Genomic DNA, 25,752 nt, shown 5'->3' with positions numbered 1-25,752 from the left:
TGGGGAAATTATCCTAAGAAGATAATCCAAAAAATAGAGAGAGGTATATGCACAAAGATATTTATTCCATTATCTATAATAGTAAAACCTGGGAGAAACCCACAGGGGAATACTTAAGTAGTTATTAAATAAATGCTCATTGAATGAACCAACAAATACTTCCTGAACATAAAGCAGCAATTAAAACAGCAAAGTCCAGGTTAATAGCATGGAAAACTCACTGAAGTAGGCAAAAGAAACAAAATATAAAATTATAACGACACAACACTGCAACTCTACAAACACAGTGACAAAGATGGGCCCAACCAGAAGCAACTGCAGATGGAAACGACAACAGGCCACTAGTTCGGTAGGCACAATTTATGTGGCACTGACATACCATGTTTACAAAAGACACTGCCGTTTTACAAACAAAACACAACCCGTAAAAGGTAATCTGGCTCGCTGCCCTCACAGCCCCACGAACTAGCTTTTGTTTGCAGACAGCCCGAAAAAAGCACTTGGCTTTCAGTGAGAGTGAATGGATGAAATATTTGGGGTCAATATGGTGGAAAGAAGCATTTGTCTTACAGGGAAGCCCGGAACAACAGTAATTGGGGGGAGCAGGGCGAAGGAGGAAGCGGGTTTGGTGTGTTCGATGAGCTCCATGCTTGGGGCCAAAGTACCCATCGTCTCCAACGCAGAAATAGAAAGAGGGCCCTTGTGCTAAGAAGCCAAAGAGAACATGAACAGTATGATGATGGCTGGGCCGATCCGTGCTTAGGCTCATCGCAAACAAACACTGGAAAGAAAGAGAACCAGGTACTTGGCAATAGTTACGCCATTACGGACTGAATAGTGCCATTGTAGCTCACTCGGTTAATAGGTTTCCTCAAGGTGGAGTTGTCAAACTCAGAGCTAGAAGAGGAGACAAGGTTCAAGGGGGTGAGGTGATTCAGCCGAGGTGTATGGGGTCGGCGGGGGTGGGGTGTTCATCGCTCCAAGAGAAACTCGGGCTTCAGAGTCATGCGGACCGAGTCTCCACCTCCAGAACTACCACTTTCTAGCCATGTCTCAATCATGCATTCCCTCAGACAACATCAAGTTCTCCCGCACATGGATTCAAGGTCCGGGAGGTAGCGTGACCCGTGTGCTGAGGGATGAGGTTTGGGCAGGAATGGAGGACAAAGTGAAGCAGGTCCTCCCCCAACGTGGATCTGAAGCTGGAAGGAAAGGTTGGAGCTGCCGCCATCTTGGAGAGCAAAGCCAGCTCAGTGGGAGGGCCAGCTGTGCGATGAAAAACAGAGAAACTGGGCCTTGGAGACACCACTGAAGCCCCAGGATCAAGTTCTAGAAGCCAGCGCTTCCTTTGGGTTGTTAAGCCAAGACATTCCTTCTGTTTGTGTTTTTGTTGGTTTGTTTGTCTTAAGTTAGATTGAGTTCTATTTCCCTTAAGAGAGTCTGACTTTGGTTTTCTTTTACGTGCTACCCAGAGAGCCCTAATAGAACAACCTCTCTCGCGGAGAGAGAATGTGGACACGAGGCTGAGCTTAGCTCCCAGTCCCGAGTAGCTGTTTTAACAAATGTTGGATTCACTGTCCTTTCTTTCTCCCTCACAGATGTTCCATCTCTTTCTTCTTCCCTCTTTCCTTTCCTCACCAAGTTTCCCCCTTCCTCGAGGGCCCTATCGTTAAAAGTCCTCTTTGCGTTGAAGCACAGGGACAAGGAATTCTCCCCTCCTCCTTGTAAAGCTCTGGCACAAGCTGCAAGGAGCTCTGCTCTAGAACTCACACCCCCGTTGTGCGCTTCTTCGAAGTCAGACCATACGAACAGGGACCCTCACGGATATACAGTTTCACCCCGGGCTCTCACATCCAGATTTTCGTGTGGTTCAGGTTTCGCTCTGTGTCATGGCAGGGCAAGGTGTTCTTATCGTCATACCCATTTCTCAAAGGAGGAATCACAAGTTCACAAAGGGGAGGTAAGTTCAACAGAGTAAGCTCAGAAAGCAGGACAGCAACACAGACCCCCGTGTGAAACCCACCATCCTTTCATTTTCCGGCCACGTCCTTCTTTAAGTAACATGTTCATGTGCGTGGATCCCATGGCGCTCCCCCAGAGCCCCTCCTCAGGGTCTCTGCTCCGGGTGCTGTACACACTGGTGTTGACCTTGACAGACATCTGCCTCACTAGGAACTGCTCTCAGGAGCAGGGGCTGCCCCACCCACTCAAGGTTATATCCCAGGGCCAATGACTGGCCTCTTGGCTTCCATTCAGAACAGGTGGAAGGCCACTGCAGCCCCAGAGCTCTCTGAAGAATCCAGGTATCTGCTGGGTTTGAGAGGGTCATTGTAAGGGGACAGTCACTGCACAAGATCAATGTGGGCCATAGAAGCCAGCTGATCTGAAGGTGCTTAAGGCATCTGTGGTGGGCAGGGGTGCAGTGGGGATGCCTTTGGGTTGGCCGAGACTCCAGTCACAGCTGCATCAGAGGGCAGCTTCTCCCTCCACCACTCCAGCCATCCCTACTTCCCTGCAGCGATCTCCAGAACACATGCCCCAGCCGACTTCCGACATGCAACCCCCCACCTCCAAGTCTGTGTGTGGGATCTCCGTCTAGGGTGGTCGGGGCTGGACGTGCTCCTGGGAAGCAGACTCTAACATCGGATGTTCGAGCTGGAGCACTTGCTGGCCAGCTAGCGATGAGGACCCCTTCACGGGAGGTGCGGGACGTCCTCACAGCCCCTGGCACGTGCTGGTGCAATGGTGCAAACGGCCACTGGTGGAGAACTGGTGAACCGGGACACTCCTGCTGGAACACACTTCTAGAGCAGACAGAGAACGGGAATCGGAAAGACAGTGGGGTTGGTGGCCACGGCAGAGCACCACTGATCTGAGGAACAGAGACACATGCTTGAAATAAAACAAGGAGCAGTGTTCTGTTCTGGGGGTGACTTGTCACAGACACGCTATGGGGCTGGACCCGCAGTGGTAGTGGCTGCTTCCTGATTTGGCTGGTTTCCCTCTTGACTAGGACCGCAGTCCTGAGGTTCCGGAGCCAGAAGCCCCCCTGATGGCTCCGGGGAGCACCTGGGGCTCAACCAGATCTGTTTTCTCAGCTCTTCCAAAGTTCCTGCAACCAAACGCTAGGCGACTGCGACCCAAGTCTGATTTCAAAACCTATGTTCTGTCCTCGGCAGGAGGACCGAGGTCCTGTTACCTAAGACTAGCTAAATCAAGGGAGGAATGAGCAGTTGGAGGGAACTGGAGGGAGAAATGAGTTCAATGTGAGGCACAGGGAACCCGGGGTACCTAGTAGGACAGCCATTGGGCTCACCCCGCAGAAATCCGAAGGGGAGGGGCTTGTTTTTACTACAAAGCCTGGGGCCAGGAATGTAGATTCTGAATTCTGAGAAGCGATGATTTCCCTAAGTAAAATGCATTCTTGTCACTCTCTATATCCTTACTATGCCTTATTATATTTTTACATGTAAAAAAAATAAATATATTTACATTACTCACTGACTGATCGACTGACTGACACGTTGATTTCTCTGGTTACTTGAATTAAGTTTACTAGTATGTCAGCTCCACGCGTACCCAGATTTTTATATACTCCCTGTTATATCTTTGGGCCTAGACCAGTGACTGACACACAGAAGTTGCCTCTATAATTCTCTGTTGAATGAGGGCATAAATGTATGAACAGATGATCTTTGCAACAACGGAGGACAGAGGAGCTTGGGAATATCCAGCAGCTTTTCTCGGCTTTATAGCTAGTTAATGACCCTAAAGGTGTCTAAGCTCTCTTATTCTATTAAACCACACCTGGTCTAAGAACTAGAAAGAGTGCTCGCTGTCCAGGCTCTGCGGAAAATTTTCTGTGTGCCTGGGCACATCATGAGCCTTGCATTTTCTAGGCCTTGTTATTCTAATCATGCGAATAAACACAAGGGACATTTCTTCAACGTCCAAGGTTCTTAGTGGCTTTATCTTTATTTACATACAAAATAATTCACACTTATAAGTTAATCACAATTGTACATGTGCTTCTGGCATCAGAACAAAGAATGCAGGAGAGAGTAACCGAGAGGGGAATGCTCAGGTCCGTGGTGTCCCTCACCAGCAAGGTGTCCCAGCAGGGTCCCAGCTGACTCCTGAATTTGCCCAGCAGCTGCTGTCCTTGTCCCTGCAGGTTCTCTCCTCTTGGGCGAAACACTTGGCTTCTCTAAACTTCCAATTTTCTTCTCTTTTCTTTTTCTTTGTGACGATTGAGTGCGATAGTGCACATAAGACAGAGCTGAAACTGCTCGTTTCTCTGCAGCTGTTATGATGAATCCTGCCCACATCAAACCGGCCATGATTTTGTTGTTGTTGTTTTTTGTATTTTTAAAAAAATTTTATTTATATATTTGACAGACAGAGATCACAAGTAGGCAGAGAGTCAGGCAGAGAGAGAGAGGAGGAAGCCGGCTCCCCGCCGTGCAGAGAGCCCAATGCAGGGCTCGATCCCAGGACTCCGAGACCATGACCTCAGCCAAAGGCAGAGGCTTTAACCCACTGAGCCACCCAGGTGCCCCTGCCATGATAGTTTTAAGCGTTGATGAATGTGCTGTATGTAACTCCTGTACTACAAACACTGCTTAACTATAGAAATACCCTACAGAGAGGATCCATGTATTTTTTTCTGGAAAATAAATTATTTAAACGTGCAACCTTGCGCAGTTCATTAAAGACAATGGGCTATAAGAATACACCCGTGAAATACAGCTCATAAACTCAACAGTTTTTGTCGGCCAGGGATGAGAAAAGACACCGAACGTAAGGACCGTGTAGGATGCTTACAGGTGGCCTGTACCACTCAGTGCTCAATAAATGTTGTTGACACAAGGAACCCTCTCCCTCCATGGGCAGCACTCAGATACACTTGATGTGCACTTTTTAACGTGTGTATTCTTGGAAAACAAGTCTACTGCTCTGTATGCACTGAAACGAAGAGCATTGTGCTCGAAATCTCTTTCAGCTCTTACTTCTTATCACAAGCACTACGCTTGGAAGATTCATCCAGGTTCCAGGCTCGATGCCCAGCCGCTGCTTCAAACACTGCACGGGGATGCCCACCCTCGTTTTACTTCTCCACGGATGCACTTTGTCGGATGGATCTGGGAACCCTCAGGCATTGCTGGCAGGAAGGTAAGTTGATATGGCCCTTCTGGAAAACCAGTGTGGCGGAATACTGGGCCACATTCCAGTCCTACGTCACGTGATCTGGGTACCTACCATGGAGCAATCTGGCCATTGCTGTGTCGTTGGCGAAGTCCCAGAGCTGGAGACGGCCAGTTGTGTGTTCGAAACCGGTACCTACAGTTCATGACAGCCAAGTGTTAAATTTCAGGAATGTGGTGAGCTGGCTTCCACATTCAGCCATTATCAAAATCAAATTATATTGTCTTAATATGTCCTATGTAAAGATATTTCTTTCAAAAACAAAATAGATGCACACCAAATTATAGATGTTAATATATTATATATAAAGATATTTGTACTGAAAACAAAAGTAATAGAACTTAAAGTTCAGCATTTCCTAATTATTTCATTATGTTTTACTACTAGGCAGGCCCCTGAGGTCACTGACATCTCTGACCCCTGCCCGGTGGGAATGCTCTATGACGGTGCTCCTTCTGCTCATTATTGCCCAACTCTGTGGCCATGGACATGACACTGGCACCTTGAAACAGGCCTCGGTGGGAAGAACCGCGCCATGGACATTAGCAAGCCCTGCAAAAGAGGGTGGGTGTTGGTTTTGTTTTTTTTTTCCTCTGAGAACCAGTTGTTAAACATTGACCTGTTCATGGGAGGCTGGAATTAACTTTCTTTTACAAATGAGGAAAATGAAGCTCAGACAGGTTATAAAACTGACTTCAAATCCTACAACGTTCAAGTAGCAGAAGCTGGGTTCAGACACAGGTCTGTCTCAGACCTTGTATTCCGATAAAAGTTAGAAGTGAGTTGTGTCATGCAGCCTATATCATTTTCCTTCCCCTACCAACACCAGTGCCCCCGTGCTTTTGGTTAAAAAAGAAAAAAAAAAAAAAGAAAAAGAAAAAAGCACAAAAAAACAAAGTTGGCTGCCAGCACCTGGGTACAGTGTGAAAGCGAGACAGGCAGTTTTCCGACACATCAGAATGAGCTTAACGAATGAGCTTCATTAACTGCTCCTGAGAGCTGTGTCCCGGAACACCACGTGTCTGGGAACCAAATGAGCTGTGATTTTGTGAGGCCACGCAGGCTGACCAGGAAACAGGACAGCAGAGATAGGTCAGCTGCTGTTTGACTTCCCGACACTTGTTTACAGTTAATGCTCTGTGGCCCTCCGAAGGTCTTGACCTTGTCTCTGCCCGTGTCACAAACCTTGGCATGTTAACATCTATGTAACTATGTATCTATGTTATTTCCTAAAAATGTCTTGGACAGCAAGTTGAAATGCAGCCACGTTTTCTTATCAAAAATCTATTTTCTCGCTCCTTCAGTCATCCAGCTAGCCATTGACGGACATTTATGAAATTGCTGTTGTGTATGGGCCACAGGAGAAACAAGGTTGGATAAAACAGGCCCCTGACTTCCAGAAGCCAAGAGGGCAGCAGGAGGAACATACATTTTAAACACGTCGTCTGACTGAGGCCCACAGTAAAGGCAGGTGCAAAGGCCATGGGGATGTCTTAATCTGTGTGGGCCGCTGTAACAAAATATCACCAAGGCTGATAAACCCTGGAAATTCACTTCTCCCAGTTCTGGAGGCTGGGAAGTCCAAGATCACTGTGTAGAGCATCGCTGGGCCCACGGAAGGCTGGCTTCTGGGTTTCAGACTGAGGACCTCTCACTGTGACCTCGTGTGGGGGAGGGGCAGCTCCAGGAATTCACTTTGTTCCACTGAAGCCCCAACTGCTTATCTACACTTTCTGCGTTCGAATTGCTCCTGACCTGCTTTCTCCCAAGATCAATGAGCAGCTAGTTTTCTTAAAACACTATTCAGGTGGTCCACCCTGCCCCAAACTGAATAACAACTTTCTCAAAGCCAGATTCTAATAGTTCTGTAATTTTGCAATGTCACATTCCTTTCCTTCTTTTTAAAAACTTTTTAAAAATTTTACTTATTTATTTATTCATTTATTTTCAGTGTTCCAAGATTGTTTATGCACCACACCCAGTGCTCCATGCAATACGTGCCCTCCATAATACCCACCACCAGGCTCCCCAACCCCCACCCCACTCCTGTCCAAAACCCTCAGTTTGTTTCTCAGAGTCCACAGTCTCTCACGGTTCGTCTTTTCCCCCAACTCCTTCTTGTCTTTTTTCCTTTTGACTCTTACTCACCAAGGTTTCACAAACCTTCGAACGGAGTTTCTCCTAGGGCACGGTATTAAAATAACATATTTAAGTGTTCTAAACAAGATTATAACTTCTAAGACTGTTTACACTTATCTAATTTTATTCTAATTAAATAATTTATGTGAAGTGTCTGATACAGTGACTAGCAGAGAGTTTGCCGTGAATATTAATTTCTTCATTTGCTCTTACAACCACGTAAAGTCAGCTAGATGGGTGCAAAGGGGTTGTCTTTTCTTCACTCTTCCTTACGGTCCACTCCACCATGAGGTCTCTTGGCTCATGTTAGTGCAAATTACCAAATCCTGCAATTCTGTGGGTGTATACAATCTTTCTTCCTAGAGAAGGAGCTGGATTGCCCAACGTGGGCTGTGCTTGGCCTGACGCCATTGCTCTGGTGGAAGTAAGGGAAGCAGAGACGATCTCAAGAAAACATCATCTCGTGAGGCTCCTGCCTTGGGTGGTCTTTGCAGTGTCTGCTGGGGAGGAAGACTGTCCTCCTTCCTCTGGGAGCGGGGAGGGCTCTGCTTCCCTGGGTGTTTGGAGGAATCTGTGCTCAAGGTTCTCAGATTTCTCCATCCAAATACACCTATCCAGCGTCTGAAGGTATCTTGTTTCCTTATCTGGGTCCTCACACTGGCACCAGAGATCATGAAGGCTCTATTCCTTCTCCTTGGTAACTCTGTAGCACTGGGGCACAATGAAGCCCCAGGACTGAATTTCAGCAGCCTTGGCTGGTTGTAGGAAGAAGGGCGGGTTCTCTATGCTGTGAGGAAGGGCTCTGGTTTCACAGCATTTCTTGAGGTTGATAGCTGGCTCACCAAGCCGGCCATTTTCTCTTCCTTTTACAAGACTTCTCAAGACCAGTAACCAAACTCAGCTAATTCCATGCTTCTAGTAATTAACACCAACCACATATTTTCAATGTCACCACTAGCACATAAGTCAAAGCTTCATTGTCCACCTTCTTCCTTCCTCTCACCATTGGTGTATATCTCAGTAACTGTGATGATATTGCATGCCTGGCTTAACATGACCCCCTTACCAACATTCAGGGACCCCAACCACTGTCTGACTGATCCAATACCAGAATCCATCTGGAAAGTGTCTGTAGGGCCACTGGTGGTACCACGTGTTTCAGCTTGGGTCCCTCAGTAGCAGGGCTGGGAGAAGTACTGGCATGAAGAATTTATTTTGGGATATGATCCCAAGGAAAAAGAACAGGGGTGGGGAAGAGTAAAACAGGGAAGGGGGTCGATCCAGGTCAAGGGTGCTTTACTGAGCTGACCACTGCTGAGAGGAATTGGGATATGGTTTTGCCGGGACTCTCAGAGACAGCAGGCTCAATCAGCCACCTGAGGGTGCATGTAGTGGAAATCTTCCTACTGGCTCTGATCCCCTAGTGGGTAAGGGTTGCCCATGGGATTTTAATATGTTAAAATCTCTGTAATTGTAGATTTATATATTTCTCCTTGTAGATATATCAATTTTTGCTTCATGTGTTTTGGGGGCATATTATTGGTAGATACAAACTAGAACTGGTATGGTCTGCTGGTGATTTGGACTTTCTATCATTATAAAATGACCTTTATTCTTAGTAATGCCTTTTGCCTTAAATCCTATTTTAGGTAATAGTACCTTGATAGAACATAATTCTGTTTTACTTTCAAACTTTATGAGTATTCATGTGTTTTCAATGTATCTCTTGTAAATAACTTATACTTCTATTTAAAAAAAAAAAAAATCTAGGGGCGCCTGGGTGGCTCAGTGGGTTAAGCCGCTGCCTTCGGCTCAGGTCATGATCTCGGAGTCCTGGGATCGAGCCCCGCATCGGGCTCTCTGCTCAGCGGGGAGCCTGCTTCCTCCTCTCTCTCTGCCTGCCTCTCTGCCTGCTTGTGATCTCTCTGTCAAATAAATAAATAAAATCTTTAAAAAAAAAAATCTAGTCTTGCAATCCTTGTTCTGTAACTGGAGCCCTGATTCCATTCCCATTTGATATTAATGATATATTTAGATTTAAATCCACTCTTACAAATCATGTTTCCTATTTGGCTTACCTAGGTTCCACCACCCTCTAGAATTCTGTCTTTTTCAGTCATTCCATTTGGGGCTATTAGTTAAAAGTAATATAATCTTTATCCTTTTAGTGGTCATGTCAAGTCAAACATGCATTGTTGACTTATCAGAGTCTATTTTGAGTCGATACCTTTACACTCTTCTCAGTGCATAGACCTTAGAAAACTTTTAACTTCGTTTGACTTCTTTCTGATTTATAGTCCAGTGCTGTAGTATTTCAGCTCTCTCTAAATATTTTTAACTCCATGTGATATTTATAAATTTCTCTGTTCTTTATTCATGCATCACTAACCTATCACTTTGGAGATTATCATTAGAATTTCCTTTGTGCCGTTTATCTGTGATAAATTCCCTGATTTTATTTTCAGAAAATATCTTTATTTCTCCTTCACTCTTTAAAGTATTTTTGTGAAGTGCTGAATGCTAGTTTGGCAATTAATTTCCTGTAGCCCTCATCCATTGTCTTTTGGCTTCTCTTACTGTTATTGAGATGTCTACATCTCACTTTTTTAAAAGCAAGTTCTCCCTTTTGTCTGCCTTTAAGATTTTCTCATTTTTTTTTTGTTTTCTCCAATTTCACTACATCATTGATTACTTTTTGTTTTGCCTGCTTGACATTTGTATGGTCTCTTGAATCTGTGGACTAATGTCTTTCACCATTTCTAGAAAATTCTCAAGTATTACCTTATATGAAATGTACTCCACCCTATTCTTCTCTCCTCCCCTTCTGGGACTCTGATTAAACCTGTAATGAGTCTTCTCATGGTATCTTTGAGACTCTCACTCTCTCTTCTATTTGCTCCCCACCTCCCCTTATTTTGTCGTTACATTCTTCATTCTGTAATTTCTTCTAATATGTCCTGCCATTCACTAACTCTCTTTACTAACTCACTAACTGCCTAATCTGCTGCTAAACCCAATGATTTCCAAAATTCTATTTAGAACATAGTTCACGGGACGCCTGGGTGGCTCAGTTGGTTGAGCGGCTGCCTTCGGCTCAGGTCATGATCCCAGAGTCCTGGGATCGAGTCCCACATCGGGCTCCTTGCTCAACAGGAAGCCTGCTTCTCCCTCTGCCTCTGCCTGCCACTCTATCTGCCTGTGTTCACTCTCTCTCTCTCTCTCTCTCTCTGACAAATTAAAAAAAAAAAAAGAACATAGTTCACTTGTTTTTCAGTGTTTGATAATACTAATATATGATAATACTAACATATGATAATACTAATATGTGTCCCTGTGGGTCTGTTTTGTTTCTTCTCACTCATGCTGTCCTGTTGCTTTAGGACCTGGTTATTTGGGATTGTGTGCTGTATACTGTAATTGAAAAATTTATTTTTAGAAATAATTTGATATTTAAGAGGATTTTTGTTTTGTAGACACAAGGGAATGCTTAAAAATTTCAAGATTTTCTGTGCTCTGGCCACCCATCAGACATGAAGCCTAACCTGGTTAAATAGATTGACGACTCGCTTATTTCTGGTTTCCTCTTGTTCTTAGGATATAAACCTTTTGGGTCCCAGACCAAAGTGGGGCATTTACAAGATGGTGCCCACCTTGATAAATACTGAATATTGACTCTATATTTGTAGCCCCAGAATGCCAAGAATAGTAGCTGTGACTTTCAGTTCCCTCTTTAGCTTGGCAAGTACTCCTAAGACAAAAGCATTCATTAATACTGAGCTTACTGTTCTAAGTTTGCACCTTTCCCCAGATCATGGCTGGGAATTCCTTACAATTTTATTGGTTCTTTTTCAGTTTAAAACATTATTTTGGTCCAGATTTTTGCTTGTCTTCTCTAGGAAAACTGGTCAAAATCAATGAGTCTTCAATTACAAAGAAGAAAAATCCCTCTATTATTATTATTTCTTCCCAGAACACTTAATGATTAAAATTATTGAAAAGGGGCACCTGGGTGGGTATCTTTTGGCTTCTCTTACTGTTCTCTTACTGTTGGTTGAGTGTCCAACTCTTGGTTTGAGCTCAGGTCATGATCTCCTGGTCTGGGGTCTAGCCCCGAATTGGGTTCCATGCTCAGTGAGGAATGTGCTTGACTTTTTCTCTTTCCTTCTGCCCCTAGCCTTGACTCTCTCCCTAAAATAAATAAATAAATCTTTAAAAATGAAATAAATTGAATAAAGAACTGTTCTCTATGAAAAAAATAAGTATAACCACACATCAAAGTCTGCATGTTCAACATTGAGGGCAGCAACAGGAAGTGAAAGGATCAATGGCCTGGAAGAAAAGAGATGCTAGATTTTAGACTCACCTTGTTCTGCCATCTTTATCATTACAACGAGACAGCAAAAGCTATAACCTGAATAAAGCATTTGGTTAAAAACAGCATTCTGAAGATCCTTAAACCAGCCCCTCATAGTCTCAACACTACCCGCTTCTCTGCTGTGGACAGATCACCCTTCTTGATCTTATACAAATGTGTTTCTAGCTTCTTAGATTGCTACTCTGTCTGCTTACACACAAACACGAGTTCCTCTGTCCCTCGATCATCTGACTTAATATGCTCAACAGCATCGTGGGATTATACTACTCTTGATACAGATAAGCAAAGTCAGGCTTCAAGAAGCAGACTGCTCCTGGGATCTTTCAAATCCCAGTGCTCTTCCCATTCTGTCACTTTACTTGCTCACTTTGGGAAAATCATTTTAAGGCCAGCCCGCCTTCTCCAGCTTAATTTTCTTAAAGTAAACTGAGACAATGAGACAACATAACCATTACAGTTCCCTCTTCTATTCTGACATCTTCTGGAAAAGTCTGCCCTGTTCAGCTGATGGACTTTTGTAGCAGTTATGTAAGAAGTCATGGGGAGAAAAGTGGGCTGGAAGCTCTCTTTTAGTGGGTGGAATTCTAAGCCTTCTCTCGCTGCTGTGCTGAGGACCACCCTCATATCATTTGGAATAAATAATGATGGTCTAATCATTTGCATGTGTTTTTCTACACCCATTTGTGGAATGTTTTGACATCTTTCAACAGAGAGTGGTATCTGCATATCCAGATAATTACAGCAGGATATGGAGAGGCTTCTGAGTACCTAATAAATTTCATCCCTTGGAAGGAGAAGCTTTTCTTAAGATAAGAAAAGAAGCAAATGGAGCTCCGGAGAGTGAAATCTTCTCTAGCCGTAGAGGAAAAACCACACATGTTCTCACTTGAGGATATAATGGAGAATATCTGGAATCAGGAATTCTGGATCTAGTTAAAATTCCTCTGCTGTTAATTAGATATGTGAATTTGGGTAAGTCACAAATCTATTTGGAGTTTAATTTTCTCTGTTGTAAAATGAAGAGGAAAAGGGATGTTGCAAACTCTTTGTAAACTGAAATTACTATTCAAATGTAAATCATCATCTTTTTATAACATCAATCTGGGCATGCAACAGAATAGTGAAGGGGGGAGCCAGGGATAGAGGTTTGCTCATCTTCTCCAAAAGGAGAAAGAATGAAAAAACAAGATGGGAGGACATGAACCCCTTAGGGGCACTTCCCTTTATGTCCTACCTTTACTTCTGATAACAAGGTTTCTTACTGCATGGTCACTGGAACGCAATGTAAAAGTGAAAAAAATAGAGACTTAAGTCAGATGGACTTGGTCCAACCCCTCTCTGAGCCACATGTCGCGTGGGTGGGACACTGGGCTAACCTTGCCAAGACTGTATCTTTATCTATAGAGCGGGGGTGGCTTTTTAGGCTAATTGTGAAGATTTCCCGAGATACCATGTGAAAAAGTGCCCGACGTCGTTTTTGCACATGGTAGATGTTCAATAAACGCAAGTACCATTCTCTCTTTTATCCAGGGGAATTGATGCATTTTTTAATTTTTTTGCTAACCGTTTATTGAGAGTTCACTGAGGCCCATCAATGGAATTACATAGAAGAAAAACTCAAGTAAGAAAATCTCCATAGAACTTTTTGCTCTGCTATAACTACCTGAGAGAAGTAATGTGCCAACTAGGGTATAAGGACAGGAAACTTATATATTATCTAAAAGTGATTTTGAAAACCGTGCTATGCAAAAAAATTATATTAAGTAACATAGCTATCAATTCATTCCATTCTGTGTTTTATTGACTCACATCATCTTGCAGCACTTAAATGTAAAACACTCTTCCTTTCAAGGATATGGTTGTTGTTTAAAAAAAAAAAAAAAAAAGCAAACAAAACAAAGTATCACTGGTCTTCTTCCTGGCAGCTTTTAAATTACCCCCATTTAACCCCAGGACAAGCCAGAGTGGTTCCTTTAGCTGAAATTTCAGCTTAAATGTTTCTATAGCTTCCCAGTTGATTTATCATTCGTAAGCCTTTAAAAAATTAATTATTAAAACCATTTCCATTAGTGTTTTGTTTGGCCTTCATGCAACCATTTTTCTTTTGCTATTTAACAAGTGAAAACCTACCAGCATTAGCTATAAATACACAGCACCAGATATGGCAGCAGGCACATGACTCATGTCGGACGTTCCCTAGGGCTAACCTAGTGATGGCTGCCTTCTGGGAGGCGGTGTCAGGTCCACTCTTAAGCCCACAGACGAATTCCAAACCAGGCAGCCACTTGAAGAGAATTCTCTTGTCAGTTCCCCTATTTTCCTTTTTGGCTCAAGGAATCGGTTCAAAGTATTCACTAACTTGGTCTCTTGGTAAATTCTTGTCTCTCCACCCAGGAGGTATTAGTTTTAGGATCAATCACACGTCTCACACTGGAGGCAGAATATCAAACATGTTCCTGTGCTCCAAAAGACCATAACTGCAGTGTGGGAGAGTTGGACAAATAAATTAGCTATTATGGTGTAATAACTTTTATGACAGAGGAATAAAATGAAGGATCTGGAATCCCAGTCAAGGTTCTCAGGGAAGATTTCTAGTGAAAGAGGCTATCAAAGACAATGAGATGCCACTGAGATAAAGGGTCAGGAGGACGGGTGACCTTTCCCAACAGAAGAACAGCATATGGAAAGGCACAGGAATACAAAACAGGATCTTCTGGACAAGTAAACATGATGAAGAGTGGCTGACTTGGAGAAATTGTTGAGGCTAGTGGTCAAAGATGAGAGTAAAGAAGGTGGCCTTCCCTCACAGCCTCCAAACTGTGCCCTTCACATGCTATCAGGGTAACTGGGGAAACAGCTCCGCAGGTGGGCTCACATGTGCCTTACACGTTGGGCTTTGGTGAAAGACTTTTTTTTTTTAAAAGATTTATTTATTTATTTAAGAGAGCATGCACAAAAGGGAGGAGGGTCAGAGGGAGAAGCAAACTCCCTGCTGAGTGGGAAGCCTGATGTGGGACTCGATCCTGGGACTCCTGATCATGACCTGGGTGAAAGGCAGATACTTAACCGACTGAGCCACCCAGATGTCCCAGGAGTGAGTTTAGACCATGAAAAGCCTATGTACTGTTTTAACAATACAGACCATAAGAAACGAAATCTGAGTAAACTTGCTGGAGGGAAATGGATTAAAATACCGCCCAACACTGCTGTACAGGTAAACACAGGGACGCACTGAAGTGCAGGAACGTATTTAATTGGTAGCTCGCCTCACATACCCTCCTGGCTCTGGTAGCCAGCAGGGTGGAGGCAGGTAGGGGGAAATTTACATCTATGCTTTTATCTTGTTATTAAAAATATGAAAATTAAACAAAACCAGTATCGTATGTATCCCAAATAAGGTTTCCCTTGGCTCTGCTACCACTTTTATTTATAAAGTCTGGCTACAAGGATATGGTTTAATTCTCTTTAAAAGTCATTGCCAATAGAAATGAAAAGCTATATATATAAATATCTATTCTGTGTTTCAAAGCTAGGGGAAAAGCTTTTAAAACCATATTAGAGCACATGTTATGATAAACTCTCTGTTACAATCTTTGCAGTAGTATTGATGTCAATGCTGCTTGAAAATGAAAATCTATACCAATTTTTGTCTTTTTAAAAGAATTTTTGTATCAATTACTTTATACTCACAACCCAAAATTTTCGGTGGTGACTGAGGCTCAATGTATTCATGTAAATGCAAGTATCAGTAAATGGTGTTCGGAGACAAAGTCTTCTTAATCCATCCCTGGAGTCTCAAGACCCCAACCCCTGTCCACCCTATCTCAATGCCTACTTTAAAAAGGATTTTCAAAAGTCAGGTGCCATCCACCTGAAAACATTCAAATAGTTCTCTGATGTGGTGTGTTTATAGAATTGTAAATGTTGTATCATAGCCTTTATCCTGGCCTTGGGGTTGGGTCTTATTCTTGAGTTCTAGAAAGGAGTGGAATCCTCCATCATTTCCAGGTTTCGTCTTCCATCCTCCATGTGTCCATAAGTCTCCCATTCCCCCAACCCTATTTCTTGTCCTGGGACCAAATGCCTGCCAGAGACAGCACTGCCAGAGTGTGTTCTCATCTCTAAGACACACACCATTGGATTCAATGAGGTAGGGCCCCTGGGAAATGGTGACCAGCTATCACCTCCCCTTGCTGACAGTGTTCGTTCTTCTTCACCCGCCAAATTCTAGCTGTCCTTCAGGGCCTCTGCCTCTAGCTGTCTTTCAGGGCCACTGTCCAGAAGCCTCCCCTGCCGGCTGCAGCCCACGCTAGCATCTCCTCCCACTACCTGCTACCAACAACTGACCAGACGATTTACCACTCGGCTCCTAGCTTTCTTGTATTGTTAGTTATTTTGGGTGGCATGGGCTTTCAAGCAAGAAATAATGGGTTCAAATGCTAGTTCTGAGCCTACTGGAATTTAAGTTATATAACTTCTCTGAGTCTCAGGTTCCATATGTAAAATACGGGTAATATCTTGCCAGGCAAATGTGATGACACTTAATGTAAATGCTTAGCTTCCCTCCACCTAATACAGAGTAGGTGCTCAATAAACATTGAATTGGAAAAAAAGGGCTGGAACTAGGTCTTATTTTTCTCTCATCTGTCATATAACCCGGTTTGGGTTACAAAGAAAAAGCTGGATGAATGTTACTTTTCCTTATTTATAGCTGACACAGCTCACCTCTGGTCTCAGGAAACTAAAGAGAGTATGTGTTTTTCCATTCACAATGATAATTAGCCCACAAGTGTCATCGCAGGGTGATAGTAATACTTTTTATAAGTCTCATTTACATAGTATTTAAATGTGTATAAAAGGGTCTATTTTTTTTAACGTTTATTATCTCACTTGATTCTCCCAATAACTCCCAGTGTATGTACGAAAGGTGTCATTAAATTTTATGTATCAGAAGTCTGAGTTCTGTGTGTTTAACTTTAGTGGTAAGACTTTTACCCTTATTTACTGTTTACAAAGTATTTTATTTATTTTTATTGATTTGTGAGAGAGAGAGAGAGAGCATACAAGCAGGGGTAGCGGCCGGCAGAGGGAGAAGCAGGTTCCCCATTGAGCAAGGAGACTGATGCAGGACTCGATCCCAGGACCCTAGGATCATGACCTGAGCCGAAGGCAGTCATCCAACCAACTGAGCCCCCCCAGGCATCCCTACAAAGCATTTAAAAAATCACTTTCTTATTTGATTACTAAAATTTGACTTACTAAATCCTGATTTGATTACTAAAATCCTAAAAAGTACTTAAATTTTAATACCCTTAAAATTTAAAACCCTTAAAATCTTCAAGATACCAATGGGACACTAACTTTGGCATGATCTCTATGCTACAAGAGTACAGACTTTTTTAAGATTTTATTTATTTATTTGTCAGAGAGAGTGAGCACAGGCAGACAGAGTGGCAGGCAGAGGGAGAAGCAGACTCCCTGCTGAGCAAGGAGCCCAATGCGGGACTCGATCCCAGGATGTTGGGATCATGACCTGAGCCGAAGGCAGCTGCTTAACCAACTGAGCCACCCAGGCATCCCAGACTTTTTTTTTTTTAAAAGAAAATATGAATTAATTAATTCGCCTATACTGTAAAGCTACAGTGGAGTTAGTGGCCCCCCAGCTCACAGGAAATTAATCTTTGAGAAGGCGATGTTTTACTATTTGCAAAAAAGCTAGTTGTTTGAATTCTTAGGAAGTTTCTCTTTCTTCCTTACTCGCCTAATCTCTCAATGTTCTTCAATTTACAGATTCATAAAACTGAAAGAGAACTTGATAGGTCTCTAGAATGTAGAGCATCCCCCTATGTGTTTACGTTTAAAGAACCAACTTCCAAGTTTCCGCAGTTCAGAATCACCAACCCTGCCAGCAGGAACATACTTCCTCGTGAACGGCCTCTTTAAACAAGCAAGAATTCAGCATGACCTTGGACAATTCACCTACCAAGGCCAGTTTCTTAACTTCGGCCCTGAGGAATTTGATTGAAGCAGATGAAGTCTTTAGCTCAACAGTTCTATAATTCTAAGCTGACTTAAAAAATTAGTAAAATTAAATTTTAAATTTAATTTAAAAAATCAAATTTTAATGTAATTTTAAATTAAAAAATTAGTAAAACACTTTCACTTGTTTTGTGAGGTCGGCGTTTTCCCCTGAATCTCTTTTTAAGAATGAAAATGTGACAAATAAGCTTTACCTTCCATTCACTCTTTTTTCCCCAGAGCTCACCACCGTCCTGAAGTATGCGGATATCCCTGCTATGGGATTCGTATGGTTTTCATGTACATTTACTTACAACACTAACCCCAGTTGCATAAATAGCATTATATTGTATTATTCTTCTGTTACTTTTTTCACTTAAAACAGTTTGAGATTTTTTTACATTGATATTCATCCATTTTAACTGTTACGATTTCAGTCTATGAAAATAACACAGATTATTTATTTGCTGCATTTGTGCCTGAGTTGGCAAAAGTTTTCTGTCATGGGCCAGACAGGCTTCATGGGACACGTTATGGTTTCTATTGCATATTCTTTCTTTTTTATAATAATAATAATTCTTTAAACATACTGTGTTGGGGTCCCCAAGACCACTATCTAGTTCAATGACTCATAGAACTCAGAAAAGTCTTTATGCTGACAGTTATAATTTAGGATAGCAAAAAGAGGGTTTAAAATCAGCACATAAAAAGGCACATAAGGAAGAGGGCAGGAGATCAGGGCCAAGCTCCCAGTTGTCCTAAGAGAAGTTGCATGGGCAGAATTTAGTTCTTCCAGATATGTGGGACAACATGTATGGAATATTGCCAACCAGGGAAACTCTCTGGAGACTTCATGTCCAGGGTTTTTATTGGGGGTCAGTTTCACAAGCATGTAGCACTCACAAGGCTGACCTCGCTCAGTTCCCAGCTCCTCCAGAGATTACACTGATACTGCATGGTACAACGTCCCCACCATAATTGCATAAATCATTGTTATCGTAAACTATCTGGTGTGACTCAAGGCCTCGAGTAAACACAGGCACTCACTCACATGACAAGGGATATTCTAAGAGCTTAGAGGTTATCTCCCAGGAGCTGGTCCAGGGCCAGACTTATCTATGGAATGTGGAATGTGCATGATCTGAATAAGCCAGACCTGCTAAGTCAATCCTTCATTGCACATGGGTCAAAACCATTCTTAGTTCATGGACCATGGACTGGATTTGACTGGAGACTCTAGTGCTAAGAATATGTAAGTTACTTTCTTTTTTCATGTTAATTCAAACACTGCCGAGGGAAATAACCTCCTACGTGCTTTATGGTGTACACACATGATGCATTATGGGAACAATGACAGAAGTACCTCAACTTCCTTCAGAAATAAAAGTGAACTTGGAAATGTAAAACATGTGACTCTTTTTAAAATAAAATCAATGTATAATGTTTATCACTAGGAGTTAAAAAGCATTCATTTAGATGGAGGACTATAAAATCTCAGCCTTTGTTAGTAAGAAAACTGAATTTACAACCTAGTGAACTAAATATAAAATCTGTGTCAGATACTATATTAAAGCAAAGGTCTCAAGAAATGTTAAATTTGAGTTTCAAATTTTGAGTATTAATACTAATCACTGAGTATCATAAGCACTAAATTACCTTGTGTTTTGATATTACATATGCTGAGAAAGGAATTTTATCAAAATTGTTTTATTACACATTTTCTCCTAATCGCAACTGTAACCTTCATGTGAATGAATGTCATGGTAATGAAATGTTTTAGATAACTGTGGGAAGTCAAAACAGGACCAATATAGGAGACTATGGTAGTTCACAAACTGTACTTATTGCTAGGAACTTCAAATACAGCTGAATTTAAAACAAAATATTGGACTTCATTCTATCTAGAGCCAACCAATATGTTGTTTTACAATAAAAACATCAATGCGAATTTCCAGGTTGGAGAAAAAGCAATTCAATCGTCGATCTCTGCTACAAATGTCTATAATAAGCTTCCAGTGTTCAACGATTTCTAAACCTAAGTATGATGCAGAACTTTTTGTAAAAATATTTATATGTGGCTTTTGTTATAACCAAAGTGTGATTTCATCTTTACTAAAGTGAGGTTAAAAAAAAGTATAAGTTAAAAAGAAGTGTAAACTGTTCCCCAAGCTGTGCCCGTCTTTGGTATTATGTGATGAGTTGTGACATGGCATCTAACTGCATCTCCTTGACTACTTAAAGACCAAAAACATATTTTTGTATTAATTGACTCTTCACCCTCTTCTGTAGAGCTTTTCCCCATTAACTTTGGGTGTATTATTACGTACCTTATAGTTTTTAATGTGAATGAGACTCTCCTAAATATTACTTTCAAGTACTTTTGAGCAGAAAAGGGCACCACTAATTCTTGCGTATTTGGTCTTACATCCAAATACTCTCAAATCTCGTATTAGTTATAACACTTTGTAGTTTCCCTTGGACTTTCAAAAAAAAAAAAAAAAAAACACCGATGATCTTGCCCACTAAATGTTTCTTATTTTCCAATGCTTAGTCTATTTCCCGTCTTATTGCACTGGCCAAGATCTCAGGGCGCTGTGGAACAGGTGCACAACAGCCCTTCCTGTCCTATTGCTGACTTTAAAGGGGCATCTCTAAAATGTTATCATTAAAGCTGTGATGTTAACCATGGGCCTTTAGTAAACTTTCACTTATCATATTAGGGGATTGTCTGTCTATTCATAATCTATCAATGGAATGTTTCACTCAGTTACTTTTTAAAATCACGAGCGAGTGTTGCATTTTGTTGATTCCCCCCTTCTTCATTCTTTGAGATGGTAATATGGCTTTTCCTTTTTATCTGTTAATAATGTGACATATTACATGAAGACATTTTCCAGTGTTAAACCAACCTCTCATTTTGTCTATAAACTTTACTTTGTCATAATGAATAAATTGATGAATTTGAAATGCTAACATTTAGGCTAAATCGGCCCTGCTCATAAAAGAGACTGGCCTACCCATTTTCCCTTGTGATATATCCCACTTGACTTTAGTATCAAAGTGGGGTTTTCCCATTTTTTCTTTTCTTAAAGAACAGTATTTACAAAGATTATGTTTCTTGACAGTTTAATAGGCTACAATATAAACCATCTAGATCTGCCGTATTACTTGGAAATTTCAAACAACAGACTCAGATTTGTTCAGTGATATTTTATATATACATACACTTATCTACATTTAAAATACCTAAAATTTAAAATTTGTCCATGTAAATTCACAATAGCTTTATCATTAAAAAAACTCACCTATACCCTTACTCATATCTTGTTTCTTTCCTGATACCTGATACCAAATTGCCTTTATTGAAAAAAAATTTTCAGCATAGTGATAACCTCTATCTTGACTCTATCACTGCAGATTAGCTTAAAATTTTTTCCCTTTACGCTTTTAAGTCCTTTAAATTGTTGCCTACCTCAAATCTTAAAGATATTCTCCTATGTTTCATTATTTCCCTTTCATGTTTAAACTATTTTCCACATGGATTTTTTTTTTTTCTGTCTGATGTAGAGGTCTCTTTTTTCCATATGGATATCAAACTCTACATTATTTGTTGAAAAGACGATCCCTTTGTCCATCCCATGGACATAAATCAGGTGACTCATATACGTGGATTCGTGCTTAAACTTTTTCTTCTGTGACATTGGTCTATTTGTCTATCCTTATGCCAACCAACATTACAATCTTAATTATAACCACAGTTTTGGTGAAAGTTGTTCAGTTTTATTGTTGTTCAGGGTTACCTTGGATAGCTTTGGTCCTTTGCATTTCCATCAGCATGTTAACTTCTTCCCACATTGCTGGGGTTGTGACAGTATCACACTGAAGCTGGGGAACAATTTACAAAACTGCCTTCCAAGTCATCAACATGTATATCCATTTATTTATTTAGATCCTTTCAGATTTCTCCCAATATGATTTTTTTCAAAAATTATTTCCAGGTATTTGATATTCTATGCTAGTGTACATGGTATCATCTTAACAATTTCAATGTTTCTGACCTTTAAAAATGCAACTGATTTTTGATATTGACTATATCCAATGACCTTGATAAATCCCTTAGTTTATAGAGTCCTTTGAATTTCCTACGCATACAACCAGTTGTGTACAGTGTTTTCTTCTTTCAAAACTTTCTGTTCGGCCTTTCTTTTCTTTTTTTAAAGATTTTATTTATTTGAGAGACAGCGAGCGAGCAAGCACTTGAGAGAGCCTGAGCGGAAGGTGGGGGCAGAGGCAGAAGCAGACTCCACAATGAACAGGGAGCCTGATGTGGGGCTTGATCCCAGGACCCTGTAATCATTACCTGAGCCAAAGGCAGATGCTTAACCACCCAGGTGGCCCTCCTAGGCGTTATTTCACTGGCTAGCATCTCAAATTTAAACCATGGTGGTTAATCTTATTAGACTTCAAAAACCTGACCTTTTTGCTTTGTTGACTTTCTCTGTTATTTCATTGATTTTGTCTATTATTTCCTGTTCTTTTTCTAGCTTCTTGAGATTAGGAGTTAAAGTTATTCATTTTCAGCTTTGCTTTTTTTCTGATATATGCATTCAAGGCTATATATTTCCCTGCACACTCTGCTTCAGCTGTAACTCAAAATTTCGGTATCTTCATTATTATTCACCTCAAAATATTTTGAAATTTGATTTATTCTTTAACCAAAGGACTGTTTGGAAATCCATTATATGATTTTCAAGAAGTTGGGAGTTTCTTTAGTCATCTTTTTGTTATTGGTTTCTATCTTAATTCCACCAGTGTTAGAGAATGTTGAAGGCTTCTGATCTTTTGAAATTGGGTGAGGTTTGTTTTATGACTCAGCATAAGGCCAAGTTTGGTAAATAATTCACTCTTTACTTGAAGAAAATGTGAGTTACATCTTTTTGATCAAGTGGACAATGTATGTAAACTAACCACAGTTTTAGTGAGAATATAGTCCAGATCATCCACATTCTGATTTTTCTTTTTTTTTTTGGTCTGAATACAATGTTAACTATCACAAAAGCTGTGTAAAAGTTTCCAAGTATGGTTAAGGATTTATTTCTCTTCTGTCATTGTTTTATATATTTTAAATGTGTTTTAGGCCCATATACACTTAAGATTATTTGGTTTGGGTAAATGAATTCCTTTATCATTATAAAATGTCTTCTTTTATCTCTAGTGCTGCCTCTTGCCTTAAATCTCTTTGCTTGATAAAACTATAGTCCTATTATTCTCATTTGGTTATTTAATACAGTTTCCCTATGCATTTACTTCCAACCTTTCTGTGACCTTATAATGGTGTCTTTTGTAAGAAGTATGTAGAGGGGGCACCTGGGTGGCTCAGTGAGTTAAGCCTCTGCCTTCAGCTCAGGTCATGATCTCAGGGTCATGATCTCAGGGTCATGGGATCGAGTCCTGCATCGGACTCTCTGCTCGGCGGGGAGCCTGCTTCCTCCTCTCTCTCTCTCTCTCTCTGCCTGCCTCTCTGCCTACTTGTGATCTCTGTCAAATAAATAAAATCTTAAAAAAAAAAAGTATGTAGGAGGATCATCTTGATTCAGCTGCTAGCTTTTCAACTTTAACTCCAGTAATGAATCACTTAAAAGTGTTAGGGTTTATGTTTTGCAATTTTAAAATCTCTCAGCGGGGAGCCTGCTTCCCTCTCTCTCTCTGCCTGCTTGTGATCTCTGTCAAATAAATAAAATCTTTAAAATCTGACCCTCCTGCTTCATGTTTCCTTTTCTATATCTGCCTGTAGTAGTCTCCTCTCTCTGACACTGTTAACACATTCTACTACTGTGTTTAACTCAGACTAACATGCATCCTTGACTTTAATGAGTGTTTTTACCACTTACCCAGTGCTAGAACCTGAGAGCACTAACTCCACTTAACTTTCTCCTGCCTTATTATATGATGTTTTAATTCCACAGGTTTTTTAAACTCCATAATTTTACAGTTAATAATTATGTTTACAGACATATTTACTATTTCCATTGCTCTTCATTTATTCCTGCATTTCTGGATTTCATCTGGGGTCATTTTGTCTCTACCTTAAAAATACCCTCTGACATTTATTTAAGTGTCTGCCTACTGGTGACAAATTCTTATTCTTCCCTGAGAGGTCTTAATTTTGTCATCATACTTGAAGTGTATCTTGCCCTTGGCCCTTCTTTCCTGTTACCTGGAATGTGAGCCATCTTTTGATGAGAATGGAAGCCACATGCTGAAGACAGTGGGTCACAAAGAATAGTAAAGCCGGTGGCCCCACTGATTTTGTGGGGTTACTGAACATTGGGACAGCCTATCCAGTTTAAACGCCGCTGCTACTTTGGTTCTGTTACGAGAAGGTAGGTATCATTCCTGCTACAACGTCTTTGATCAGTTCTGGAAACTTCTTTGCCATGTATCTCTTTCAATATAGCTGTTAAGGTATTTGCGACTTATACTGAAATACTCCAGCATATGTGGCACATGTTATTACTTACGTAAAGTCATCACTTGGGTCCTACTAAAATCCTGATCAAGACAGTAGAGTTCAGCTCCCTCTCAGAGAATCCATATTCAAGAGGAAACTTCTCTAGGTACTGCTGTGTCTTGAAGAACATCCAAAGCTTCGCTGATTTACACCCTAAAATGTTAACAACTTTATCGATGAAATTTGTGCTGTTAACTAGATGATGCACTTCAAAAACTGGCTCTTATGTTGAAATTAAAGGTTTTCAAGCTTATATGGATTGGCTAGCTGTACACCCCAACCTTGCAAGAAAAGGTCAAAGAATCCAGCTTGGCCTGGAGTCCCTAGCCTTTGGGATAATGTCCTAATCCAATCCCCTAAAAGATCCTCTGTCCAGTCATGATCACAGGTTTTGTTAAGGTAACAGAATTCTGTTTCCTGAAGGAATTCCCCCCCCCCCCCCCGAGGGAATTTTTTCTTTTAAGACTATTTGAGAGAGAGCACGAGCAGGGGGAGGGGCAGAGGGTTCCGGGATTGTGACCTGAGCCCAAAGCAGACACTTAACTGACTGAGCCACCCAGATGCCCCTGAAGGAATTTTGGGGGCACAGTTGTAGTCAGAGCATCTCAAAGGGCCGAACAGCCTAAAGGAACTGTTCTCTTGCTTAGTACCTGCACTTTGTGACAGAAGCTGGTGTGAAACTGTTTTCACTACAATCTGGCTGTTGAGAGTGATTTGAGGGGAGGAGTGTGGGTGGGTTTTTTGGGGGGTGGTGGTGTTCAGTGCATAACATTGATTTACCAAGAGTTGTACACAATTACATTAGCTCAGGTCAGCTCACAGTGGCTCACCCCACTCCCGTTCTTTTTTCGACCTTCTTAAACTCCTTAAGTCCATTTATACATTGGATCTTTTTTTTTTTTAAGATTTTATTTATTTATTTGACAGACAGAGATCACAAGCAGGCAGAGAGGCAGGCAAGAGAGAGGAAGGGAAGCAGGCCCCCTGCTGAGCAGAGACCCCCCCCCCCTCCCCATGCGGGGCTCGATCCCAGGACCCTGGGATCATGACTGAGCCAAAGGCAGAGGCTTTAACCCACTGAGCCACCCAGGCGCCCCTATACATTGGATCTTCTATGTGTTAATCTTTATTTTTTCCATCTCTTTTGTGCTGTATTCTAGTGCATTCCTTCTGTTGTTTCAAAAGCTGTCTTCCAGTGTGTATGATATATATACAATTAGTAAATTTTTTCTGGTTGTTATTAGACTAGAGACCCCAAGAGGGCAGAAGCTTCTGTGTTTTGCTCACTGGTCTGCTACCAACACCTTATTGTGCTGCTGCACTGAAGAGATGCTCACATTTTTTTTTTTTAATTTATTTGACAGACCGAGATCACAAGTAGGCAGAGGGACAGGCAGAGAGAGAGGAAGGAAAGCAGGCCCCCTGCTGAGCAGAGACCCCCCCCCCCCGCCCCTTGATGCGGGGCTCGATCCCAAGACCTTGGGATCATGACCAGAGCCGAAGG

The 25,752-nt window shown here is 41.5% G+C and overlaps 1 protein-coding gene across 1 annotated transcript in view; it reads right to left on the bottom strand.

Annotated features, from left to right (window-relative positions):
- Positions 1-329: 329 nt before the first annotated feature.
- The window catches only part of LOC125097749 (proline-rich protein 18-like), a 64,445-nt gene continuing 39,022 nt past the window's right edge, over positions 330-25,752 (bottom strand). The window contains exons 2-3 of the mRNA XM_047725744.1: positions 5,260-5,340; positions 330-2,804 (exon numbers count right to left, since the gene is read on the bottom strand). Of these exons, the coding sequence (XP_047581700.1) occupies positions 2,694-2,804; positions 5,260-5,340 (192 nt within the window). The 3' untranslated portion in view covers positions 330-2,693. The remainder of the gene's footprint in view (positions 2,805-5,259; positions 5,341-25,752) is intronic.

Source organism: Lutra lutra, chromosome 4 (assembly GCF_902655055.1).
Source record: "Lutra lutra chromosome 4, mLutLut1.2, whole genome shotgun sequence".
In the NCBI taxonomy this organism is placed as follows: domain Eukaryota; kingdom Metazoa; phylum Chordata; class Mammalia; order Carnivora; family Mustelidae; genus Lutra; species Lutra lutra.
Note: the sequence above shows the minus strand (reverse complement) of the source record. Positions and strands in the feature narration are given on the sequence as shown.